Source organism: Poeciliopsis prolifica, unplaced genomic scaffold (assembly GCF_027474105.1).
Source record: "Poeciliopsis prolifica strain line A6 unplaced genomic scaffold, Auburn_PproV2 SCAFFOLD006, whole genome shotgun sequence".
NCBI lineage: Eukaryota > Metazoa > Chordata > Actinopteri > Cyprinodontiformes > Poeciliidae > Poeciliopsis > Poeciliopsis prolifica.
Genome location: NW_026562381.1, coordinates 3,142,958 through 3,155,716, shown reverse-complemented (window position 1 = coordinate 3,155,716; position 12,759 = coordinate 3,142,958). Strand labels below are relative to the sequence as shown.

Here is a 12,759-nt window from a genome sequence, read left to right as displayed (position 1 = left end):
ACATGAGAAGAGTCTGATAACCGAGAGCTCAGTGAAGTTTGCAAACTCAAAAAACTCAACCTGAAGGTTGGCAAAGAATTCAACTGTTGTGAAAATATAGCAGCATGATCTTCTAAACACTGTTCACGATCTCAGTGTGTTAAACTTTGAGTCGGTAAAACAAAACTAAAATATTATTAGATACTTTTACTGCATTTCTGAGTGAGCTTGGTAGGTAATAATATTAAAATACATAAAATAAAGTGGCAAAATAGAGTGGTTATTTATACTAAATAAATTCAAACTGGCCATTTAAATGTTTTGTAGATATTTTTGAACTCAACTATTGTTACAGTTACATCAACTATTTATGAGCAGTTCTTGGTTAATATATCAGCAAACAAGAAGATTTACTGGTGTCACAAAATTTTGGTTTATTGGTCTTTTTCTGTTCTACTTTGTTAAATGTCATTCCATTTTGAAATATTCTGAGATTCTTTCCAAGGCACATTTGTTACCAAATATTTTTTTTCTTGTTTAAATTACATTCTTTTTGGATTAGTGTGTCATTCCACATATTTAGCCAGCATTGACTCATCCTGCACATATGCTCACACACAGATAGCATGCTAAACATATTTCTGAATCACCAAGGAGATCCTTTTTTTGTGTGAGCGCAGACTAATATTAGAAAGGCTTCAAAACATCTCAGAATCTATAAGCCAGCTCTCTATTTTCACTTAAAACTTAAAATACTCATTACTCCCATAGGTAACCAGTGTAACAGAGCGACTAGAAGATTCCTCAGATGAATCGGTTGAAACTGTCGTCTCATTCCTGTCTCTGACATCATCACTCAGCCAGGACAGGTTTATAAATAGTAGACTTCTATGCTGTACTGTAATACATGCAACCTATATGATCATCCTGGGCCATATCCCTCACTGAATTTAAGGTGTGAAGGCACATAAAATCCTAACACAGTAAAATTTAAGGCATCACTTCTTCTCAGTTTAATTAGCCAACCTCATTTTCTGTCTGAATCTTGGATGTTGATACAACATGTTTAAATAAAGCAAAATCGAATATTACATTATGTAAAATCTTGTAAGGTAGATAATTTCTTTGATACAGTGAGAATTAGTGCAGATGTTGTGGTTAGCATTATTAAAATAGCAGTTTCTCTTGCTGGTCAAGAGAACAGAAGTGCTTGAAATCATTTCCCAACATGTCTTACTTTCTTTCAGACTGATGTCTCAACATATCTAAAAGATACAATTTACTTTATGATGACCACCCTAGGCTATGCTATGCTTTCTCTCTCTATGTTTAAATCAGTGAAACACCAAACAGATGTTCAAGGTGAACAATAGAGTCAATTTTCTCAAAGGAACCAAAATAACTAGAAACAGAGATTCCAGGCTTTTGCTCAACAGTGACGACATATTGCCATGTCATATCATACCCCAAACAATTGTAAGAAATGTTTGGTAGTTTATTTTTAGTTATTTTTTTTTACTGATTTTATTTTCTTTATTCTAACTACGAATGCCAAACTTTGATAACATTTCTGTTGATAATAAAGGTTCTATGTGTATTTTGATATTTTCTTTCAGGAGACTGAAATGTTTTTTCAAACTTTTTCTAACATAAAGACTAAAAATATGCAATTTAAATGTATAATATGAGAGCTGTGCTGAGAATGTGCAGCTTAGTAGAAAATGTGCTACATTCTGCTCCTTGGAAAACCACATTTAGGCCAGGCTATTTCTGAAACAAAAACCCCAGGCTACAGACCTGTTTCTGTGCTTCATTCAGATTTTAATTCAGTGAGTATGCCTTTTGTCAAACCATGATGACTGAACTCCACCTTCTTGATGCATATGAGTCATGACTTGAATAAATTGTGTAAATTGCATTTGGGAACGTGGTTCATTTTTGTTGACCTGACTGTACTTTAGTTGATTACACGTGTCCTTGAACCCCAGTTCAACAGCGGCACATGTGAACATGAGTGAATATGATAAAGGTTTGGCACATTAGGCCTGCTCCCCTGTGCCACAGAAGTCCCCACTCGAGGATAAGCACTGCAGAGTCATTCAGAAATTGCATGTCATTTACTTTATACTGCACATGGAAATTACTGCAAGTGAAGATATCACTTTCACATTGCTCTGGATCTAAACCCATCGCGACCTGAAACAGACGAACAACTAACCAAACCAAACTACCAACCATCACCAATACAGCCTTATGTGGACCAGTTTCTTCTTCGTGTAAGATTTATTCATGTCAAGTGTATCTATTGCACCTGAAGGTCTAGTAGCAACACTGCTGCCTATAGATCACCTGCCATCATAAACGGCTCACTAGGAGAAGCCAATCTCCAGCAGACTTTAGTCTCAGGCTCTGCTGCATAATCCATCATGTTTCCTTCAGTCCCAATGTGCGTTCTTCATCAAGGCTGGAGCAAAAAGGACAGCTGTAAAAGATGGGGTGAAAACTCCTTCCATCTTCTTTTCACTCACTTTTATAATCTCTGATGATCTAATATTTAGCTAACTTTTTAATCAATGCTGCTTGATAGTAGATATTTCTCTAAGTTTTCCTGAATTTATACTATCTGTCTTTTGCACAAGAAAAATTGCTTTTACCACTGCAGTACTGTGCTCAAATAAAAATATTTAATTAAGAGAAAAGGCAGAGGGAATGGCAAAAGAAAGGGCCTAAATGAATAAAAATGTAAGATTCCATCCCTGAAAATCAATATTATAATATTTATAATGATTATTCTTCAAAAATCTAGCTTCCCATCACTCCCCACCAACCTAGAAGCCCACACACAACCTGCACACAGAGCAACGCCATGTGACAGTTGTTCAAGCTTTTCACAATGGGTCTGTATTTCTAAAGAAAATTGATGTAGCTCAAAACATGGCAGCATAACGGCGTGTTTCTTACAGAGTTTCTGATCGCAGACGTTTTTAAAATGTCTAACAGAAGAAAACACCATAAGAGCATTTTTTTTCCCAAGTCATTAATATTGATGGAATCTAAAGTTAGAAGGAGCAACTAAAAATGTTGCTGCTGTTACCTCCAGAGTTCAAATGTCAGTCCAGGTTTCTGTGTTTAGTTTCATGTTCTCCTCATGCATGAGTTGGTTTTTATTGGATTCTCTTATTTCTTCCCACAGTTCAAAAGTGTATGTTTAGGTAAACTGAGATTTTAAATTCTCTTGAATATGAGCAGCTCCTGCTCTCATACATGCATGTGTTGGCTTGTGATGGACTGTATCCAACCTCTCACCTATTGACTGTGTCTAACACCCTGACCAAGATAAATCAGCTTTTCAAGAATCAATCAATGCTTACAGGAGTGTGTTTACAGTTATTTAAATAAAGAATCCCAGTTAAGACTCTTAATATGTAATATCTGATATATGTCCGCTTTAACTGCAGAAAATGTATAGTTGGAGAATAGTAAGAGAAAGTAGTAGAGTGAGGAGAGGTGGTCAGTTTGACCTCCAGCAGTCTAAGCAATCAGTAGCATAACTACAGAGATGATAACCTGATCTTTATCAGAAAAGAAAAAGCTTTAAGTCAAATCTTAAAAATAGACAGGGACTGAGAGCTTGTCCCAAATGAGAGGAGCCTGATAACACAAAACATATTTTAATAAAGAAGAGGATTAAGCCTCATTTATAAAATATTTGCCATTCTACATTGCAATATAGACAATATAACAATGAAACGTGGTGTAAAACACACACAGATGTATGTCAAATAGTTTATGTAAATTCAAATGCATGTTTCAATTTTGAACACAATGCCAATGCGGTCGGCCCATCACACAGAATCACAATAAATCATGTTGAGTTTTGGGTAAAAAAAAACTCGGAAATTTTAATATTTTTGGAAGACACTGAGGTTGGAATTGGAGATCTGCACACTTTTTGAAGGAATCAGTATTTTAAATATTTTAGCTATTTGTGCATTCCTGAGAAATATTTGGAAGAAATAATAGGTGACTGATTGTGCAGACCTTTCACAGAAACACAGGGAATTTCACAGGATCCCAGAGTTCCTAAACACATATACAAGTTTTCTTTGATATTATGGTATGCATGACTTCTTGACTGCAAGTCTGCCATCCCAACTGCCTGTGTGACCTGTAAGTGCATGAATCCATTTGAGGGCCATTAAGGCTACCTCAGTACCAGCAATGCTAACCTGCATGTTTGCCTTGCAATCCCACAACTTCATTCAATTGTAGCAAGTCCTGGTTTGATTTTAAAACCTGTCATAACAGTGATTCTGCAGATTGAACTGTTGTTGTTTCCTTTCTTGTACATTTCCTTTGTGTTATTTTAAACCTTGTCTTATTCAGCAAGAAGAGTATATATAGAGAGAGATGTAAAAGCATCCACTGTTTCTTTATTTGGTTGTTTTTGATTTGAGTTGTTCTGTGATTGTGGTATTCTTGATCTAAGTGTGTCTATTTCTACGACTTTATTTCTCTCTCCTTCTGTTCTTTCCTCCAGCAGTCATATTTAAAGCTACGGTTAATGTTGTATATTTTTCATTTGCCTGTGTTTTTTGCCTTGTGTTTTTGTTGTTGATTTCTTTTGATCCTCTGTGGTGAACCTTCTAACCCCAGTTCATTCTGTCATGGCACCGCTGCAGTCCAGGATGATGCTGCCCCAGGTACCCAGGAGTACATTATGTTACGGCAGGACTCCATCCACTCTGCGGATATAAGGAGTAAAGGGTCCCCTTTTCGTGCTAAGTGTCACGAAATCTTCTGCTGCCCACTGAAGCAAGTTGTCCTCAAAGAAAGTGCAGAGCCTGAAGGTTTGTGTGCACCACCTTCTTGTCTTGATTTACTGATGCTCACAGTTGCTGCTCTTTTCTTGCCCTCCCCATATTTCATATTCTGTCTGAGGTGATAGTTCCCCACCCCTTCAAATTAGGCTCTCCTTCATTCCTGCACCATTTTTAGAAAGCATGGCGTGCGCTTCCAGCCATCTGTACCATGGGTTCACTTGTGCTACTTTGTATGTGTGCGTGTGTGTTTGAGCACAGAGTACAACTTAATGCTTAGGGGGTATTTCCTTGCAGAGAGCCTTTGGGACATTTTTTTCTCTCTATCATGTTTAGCTTGCATTTGAATGAACACGTGTGTGTGTCTGTGTCTGCCTTCATACTGCTTAAGTTGGTCTGAGGAGCATAGCATCTGTAGCTCCTGCACATCCCACCCCTATGTCAACCCATTAACTCGGTCATTGCCACCCTCAGGCACATGCTCAGACCAATACAATGTGCAGAAAGAAAAGGGGTAAAATATGAAGCCTGCTGCTGCTCCTCTAATGAGTTCAGTGACTAGGCAGTTTTAAAAAGGAAGATCTACTTCACCAACCTCATAAAAAAATGAGGCACTTTTTTTATTCACCCCATCTGGGGAATTGCACTTCATATTCATGACTAAAGAATGATAAGGTCAGCTTGAAAATGCAAGTCAGCAAGACTCCCACCCCAAATTGTTCTATGTGCCTCCTTTCCTTCATCCTATGAATCCATGTGCTTTGCAGCTGGTGTGTTTATCAAGTTAACTAATGTCCCTTAAAACCTTTTACACATTGTCATGTTACAACCACAAACTTCAATACATTTTATTGGAATTTAATGTGATCAACTAACATAAAACAGTGCGTAGTTTTACAGTGCAACCTGCCTTCATGTGTTTGGTCTGATTTGTAAAAAACACATCTGTACTTTAGTAAACACAACTTTTCTGTGTCTCATATAGAGAACTAGAAAGGGCCAAAATGTGGAAGAAGGAACTCTGTAAACATGTTACCAAAATGTAAAATATTCTTATAATTGAAGATACACTCTGCCAGCACAGAAACTTGGTGATGGCAGCATCAAGTGTGATTGATTTTTTTCAGCAGGGACAGAGAAACTGTCCAATAACATAAAAAACAATTGCTTGCACTGTTAGTTTCTGTTTTTGTGTAAATCTTGTGCAGACATTGCATTAAGACATCTACTAAAACTTTACTTTTTTTAAATACCTTTATATAAAAAAATGAATAATTCATCTATTTTTATATAATTTTTGGCCAAACTTAAGAGCTCCTCATGTGTCTAATGGCCTGAGGTGGTTCTGGAGCTGCGGGATACAAACCCATTAGAGAATTAGAGTCCAAACTTTAATTCAGTTAAGAACCTTTGGAAAACGTATCTCCATAATTCTGTCTGCACAATCTGAGTTTTAGCGACTTAAAAGAAAGAAGGGAGAATATTTCCAGTCTTTACTCGTAGAGAGCTGATAGAGGTATATCCATAATAGTTGTCTGTAGGCCGAAGGATCTCCTGTAGCAGTCAGTTTTACAGTGTCTGAAGAAGATTCTGACTGAAGACACTGTTGTATGACAGTCTGATGAGTAGGATGATCAGCATTGTTCTTTCTTTTTTGAACAGTCCCTCACATGATGCTTCACTACAATTACTACATTTCAGTTATGCACAACTTTGTGTTGGTCTGTCACGTAAAATACGTGTCCCGATCTATGGTTTTTACATGACAAAACATTTTAAAATAAATAACATATAAAACAATTCCAGGGTTTTGAATAATTTTGCTTGGTACCCTGTTCTACCTGTCCCGTTTCTTCCATCCCAGCCAAACATAATTTCCTGTCTCACACTTTCTTCCCTCATTTAGTTTTTCTGCTTTGAAGTTTGCAGATGCATGAAAAATGTGCAGAAACTATTTTTGCTTCTGGGCTTTGTTCAGATAAGGATGTGTAGTTCTAAAAATGTTTAAATAACAAGCATGCAGCCATACCCTGCTTTGTCTGGCTCTCTAGCTTTCTGCTCCCCATACATTTCATCTGTCTCTGAGTGCTAAGATTGTAGGAACTGTCTTCTTTTTCAGACTTTCCGATAGGTAAGAACTCTCTCACTTCTCAGGCGTTTGCTGCAGTGTTTTGGTCTGTTTTTGCTGCATCTAAAAATGTCTCATGTTTGGCTGTGTATCTGCAGTAAACATCGGTTAACCTGTTGATAGCTTCCTGTGTACTCTCTGAAGAGCTCAAGCACATGTACTTGTGCTTGTGGGAAAGAAAGAGGAGGGTAAAGAGACACAGAAATGATGTGCGCACAGAGGTCTGCCTGGAGAAGCACAGATGTATTATTCAGTTTGTCTGTAGCTCTAGTTGGACGTGACTGAATTTACAAAGCAAGGAGGGGAGACTACAGCTCTTACGTAAGCGGTTCAGAAGACATCATTAATGGTGATGTATGATGCGGATGGATATTGCGTAGAACTCTGTGTGTAGATGTCACATGGAAAAATCACAAGATAGTATTTGTCTTCACTTTCATCAGTGAAAATGGATTTTGATTGAAATTCTTAGGTTTAATGCAGTGTTACTATGACAACACTATTACAACAGGTTTGCACTGCTCCAGTACAAGCTTATCACAGATTTTAGATTTTATGATATTTGGCTATGTTGTAAACAGTTTGTAATTCACAGGGCACTGCAGCAAAAAATGTACTGTCAGAACTGAGCCTGGCTGTTTGTCCTACCTGCATGATTGAATTTTAATCTCACAATAGCTACTACATGTTAAATGGAAGATGCACAAGAAAGCAGTGATACGTGTATTCAGGCAATAGCACTGTAAATGACGAGTTCAACACATATCAGTGTGTCTCTGTAGATCCACAAGGAGGTGAGAACAGAAAGCCTTGGACTCCCTCTCTATTCCCAGACTTGTATCTGTGACCTTATGCTGGTTTGAGCTCAGTGATGATCTCTGGATTAATCAGTGTCATTCCTTCATGGCTCATTTGGAAATCATTTTGTCCTCTCACTTCCCCTTTTGTTTGGCTCTTTGACTCTGTTTTGTTATTCTACAGAAGAAAAACATGGTGCCTCAGGGGGGCTGATCTGTGTAAATATCCATCCATTTTTTCACTCAACTGCAAGACTTTGTTTACAATTCCAGGCCATGCAATATATAGAAAAGGAAGTCAGAGGTCCCTGAAGAAATCTGATGTTTTTTATTTGTGTAATTCTGTTTAAAAGATAATGTAAAGTGTTAATTATGTTGAGTGATGCAGCATATGAGTCAATATTCAAACTTGAAGGCTAATTGTTATGTATATAAGGCCTCACAACGGGTTAAAATCAATGCTGTCCAGGATTCCTAAGCTCATTCTCATGTGCCTTTACTGCAAAACATGTTAAAACTTTTATTTCAATATGAAACTCAAGATGGCAATACTGTATTGCTAGTTCTTCACACACATATTTCCTCAATATTTTATTGGTCATCACAATGATATCAGCACAAGATTATCTGCAAGATGATTATTTTTCTTACAATCTGAGTAAATTTCATTTAAATATAGGTTTCTGTACTTCTACCCTCAATTTCAATCTTAGTATTCTCACAGAAATTATATCAATGTTTTCTCATATCAGCAGAATGACAGGGTGGAAGTGAGGGGAACTTTCTGTGCAAAGCATATTGCTTAATATTGCAACGTTTTGCACTTTAATCTTAATCTAGCACAACAGTGTGTGTGCTTGTCATACTGTGTGGTGTCATAGGAACCGTGCATGCAAAATTGTAAATTTGGGTCATCTTATTCTAGTCTAGTCTGGAGCATGGACAGCTCATAACATTCCTGGGACTCTCAGAAACCTGCTTCTAGGTGCAATTTCTGTGTTTTCCTCCTCCCTGCTGTGAGGCCTATTCCAGCTCGAGCGCAGAGCATGCCAATCCCTACGTGTGAAGGGGCTGAGCATGGCACTTTTCCCCCTGTTTTTTAAGGGTGTGGATGCTTTCTTTCAGCGAGTTGGCGACATCCACCTCATTGCAGTATGAGCATTGGCAGGACACCATGCACATAGCAATGACGAAAGCACTACAGTAAATTGAGCTACCTGGAGTGCTGCCATCCAGGTGTGAGTGTGATTAGGTTGTGACCTTGGAAAAGGACCTCCATCCTCCTTTAAATTCCCTGATGACTAATCCACACCAGTGTGAAAAACCCACACATCATGAATCAGCTGCCACTGCTGCTGCCAGGCACCTCCATGCAGCACCACAGATCCAAACATGCTGCCACCACAATGATTAACCACCGCTGAGGTTTTGTGTCTGCTCAGACAAGTTAGGAAACTCTCAGGCTCCAATAAAACTTCTTCCAGCCTCTGCACTGACCATCCATGATCTGGCGGATAATTAATGGCACAGAGTGGACTTAGTCTGGTGTAAAGGGGGCCTAAAAGAAGCCTGTCAGACTATGGCAGACCTAAGAGAAATTTAGTCAAACTCTTTATAGTACACCCATTTCAAATGCATTTTAGGTATTGATTTTTGCATCTCTTTTTGATGAGCAAGATAATAACCCCAACATAATAACATAAACATCTCTTATAAGATAAAGTATCACTTGCAAAAATAATGCATCCATTTTTAAAATGTATATATGCACATCATAATTAACAGTTTAAAAAGTCTTTATTATCATTACAGCATTCAAACCCTTCATATAGGTTCTCACCAGCTTTTTAAATGCTTTCACTGACATGCTAATAGTGAAGTTATGTTTCGCTGTTAACATTTAATATTTATTAACAAATATCATTTGTTAAAACAATCATAACAAATAAAGATGACAATCCAACTAACAATAAGAACTGTTGAACTCACTTGAAGGAAATTAACCACAAAAGAGTTGAATTTAACAAAACCAAATACAAAAATCTAAAACGTCCAACATTCTGGGTGCTCAACCCTGAAACCTTCACTTCATTCTGTAAGCAAAGTTATTTGTCCATGAACAGAAAATATTTGTAGGAGTAAGATGAATGAGTAGCAGCTTCATTTATTTACTGGATCCAAGTAGAAAACTCTTGACAGTGACTATGACAATTAGATGACACAATTATACTTTAGCAAAGTATAAAGGTTTTACTTTTCATGACAGTGTAACCTGTCATCTGTTCTTATATTGCATATTTCTGTCTCGTAAAAATATGCACACACACTTAAATGATCCCCGCATGTCAAATAATCTGCTTCTTTCCTTTAAATTGATCTCTTTTCATGAGCTCTGTTTCTCTAAACAAGTACATAAATAGCCGATGCATGAATAAATCATGCGGATAAGAATGTCCTTTGGTGATCTGAGAGGTTGAGAGCAGGGATATATCAGTTTGCATCAGCAGTGAGAGTCCTGCTTACAGTTGACTGTGATGAGGTATAAATTTGTCATGTTAAAGTAACTGTGACACCAGCAATGCGTTTGTTTTCTCCTGAGTAAACAAGTGTTAAGGTATTTAATAGGTGCAATGAGGCATGCTGCTGAGTCAGCAGCATGGTAATGTGAGGCCAGCAGCAAAGTGGCTTCGACTGCTGCCAGGATGGGATTCACACATAAACATGTATGATATTATCATGTTACCTTTTTATGATAAACAAAACTGTTTTTCCAGATGTCACCTTTTATCATTGCTCTGTGCTCTTGATCTTAATCAAATACACTTTACAAAATAATGGTTCATGTGAAATATATGTCATCCTTGTGACGGGACATTGAATGCAAAGTTAAGTTCAAAAGTATTCACACAAATTTAGGATTTTGAGATTTAAGTATAAAATTATTTGAATTCAGTCAAGAAGTTTGTCTATGATAGGAAATAAGCCAGTTATCTCTACAAATGTGATACATGAATAAATGAAAAAAGTGCATTAATTTTTACAAAAAAACTTGTTTTCAATTCCATTTAATTAAAAATATTATTTTTTATGTTTGTCAAAATTAAGTAGATGGTCAGATGGCTAATCTTAAGTCAATTAGATCAGAATTGGGAACAAAAAAAATCGAATTTTTTGGCTAATGTTGCAATGATGTCCTTTAATATTCACAGATCACTGTAAAAATGTGGGTTGCTTTGGTTACTCACCGCTACTACTTCACCTTATAGCCATCATAAGTTCGTGCTGTGTCATAGCTTTTAGTTTTCCATCTTTAGTTTATTTTGGCTTGTTGAATGGAGACTAAATCAGGAAGAGATGTTTCCAGGCTCCACTGCTGCTGTTTGAACAACCATAGAACCATAAATCAGAAAGAGACCGTCTGGCTCCCAGAATGATCTCTGTGTCTCTGTATTACCTCCTGTCAGAACAAAGGCTGTTCGCTTTATTCGATTTACCCATCCCTTTTATCAATAACAATAACAACAACAACATAAATGTTGCGTTGTTATGTAATAAAACTAATTTGGAGTTATCCAGAATATACAAATAAATTATTTTAATTACTCTAAAATGTTATATTTCTTTGACAATTATGTGTTAATTTAGAACTTGGAGTCCAGTAATACTCTGTCTCAAATGTCCAGAGTATATTTGAACCAAATATACATGAATAAGAGACAACATTTATGTAATTTAATATGTTGGCCCATTCCTGCTTGGTAGTTCAACATTACATTTTGTTTTTAATTGCAGAAAATTCTGAAAATGTTTTTATTTCAGGATCCAAGCTTTCTTTTAGTCACCACTGAGTCATGCTTTTAAAGTTTTGCAGCTTGTGATTTGAGAAGCAATGCTTTTTCAGTGGAGATAACAGTGCAGCGTATACATCTGCAACAATATATATTGTTTAGCAATATTGATTCAGTCACCAGTCCAATCAGAATTTAGGATCTCTGTGCTGAGAGACTTTAAGACTTTAAGAGATTTTAATGTTTCTTAAAGTCAGAATTCGAACTTCTTCATTAACTCTATAACTGTCATGATTATAGAAGCAGTGATGTTGCTGTGATGAACTATTTGCAGTTTGTATCTCATTGAATTGAATACACATAATATTGTACACTAACTGTTAGGGAACATGTGCCTGTGATGTTTAACCAATGCATTGCTATTGTTTTAAATAGCTGCTCAACAGGCATGTAGTCCCAGTGGTTTTACAGTCTACAGAAAAAAATTAAATATTTCTGTTACAACATATGTTGTACCAGGGGACCACAGCATTAGCAGGCTATAAAGAGCCAATTTGATTTAATTTTAAAAAAAGATCAGTGTTTGTATTCTTAAGATAACTCTAAAACCTCCCCTATAATTTTTTAGCCCTCTTCACAGACGTATGCAGCAAATGTCTAAGTGCAACCTTTGAAAAGACTGAGAGAACAATTCACACAGACAGTTGGAAGAACATCTTAGATACTTGCAGGGTTATGTAAAACCCTTGCATGTTTCATCTTAGGCTGCTTCATGTAAAGTGTCAGCCTGCCAACAGGGCAAATGCTGGCTGGGATTCATGCAGACATTCAATTTTCTCCATCATGTCACCTGCGACCAGCTCTGAATATAAAGAAAGTTACATATGAAAAAGGCCAGACCTGGGACTAAAAGATATTATACTTGCAACATAAAAAGAGTGTTTCTTACAATGATACTGCCAAATCTAACGAAAAGAGTCACTCTTCAGAATATTTATAGTTCAGTGTTGACAAGACATCAGACTTTTTCACACACCATGGAGAAATCTTCTGAAAATTATTTCTGGAAGTTGCACAAGAAACACACTATTTATATTTTTTTCTACATATGGCTGGGGATGATTTGAGTCGTTGAGCAGTTTAGGTCCGTCTGTCTCATACTCAAATTTGCAGAAGCAGCAATTTCTAAAAGATAACTAGAAATTATTTATTTATTATGATGGATCATATTTCTGTTTACAATAAAG

The 12,759-nt window shown here is 36.7% G+C and overlaps 1 protein-coding gene across 3 annotated transcripts in view; it reads left to right on the top strand.

Moving 5' to 3' along the window:
• Positions 1–12,759, top strand: part of LOC129360514 (fibroblast growth factor 13) — a 92,989-nt gene that overhangs the window by 39,853 nt on the left and 40,377 nt on the right. For 2 of the 3 annotated variants that reach the window (XM_055030811.1, XM_055030812.1), the window contains exon 4: positions 4,662–4,829. The exons of the other annotated variant lie outside the window; for it this stretch is intronic. In XM_055030811.1, the coding sequence (XP_054886786.1) occupies positions 4,662–4,829 (168 nt within the window). The remainder of the gene's footprint in view (positions 1–4,661; positions 4,830–12,759) is intronic. 3 annotated transcript variants of the gene reach the window in all.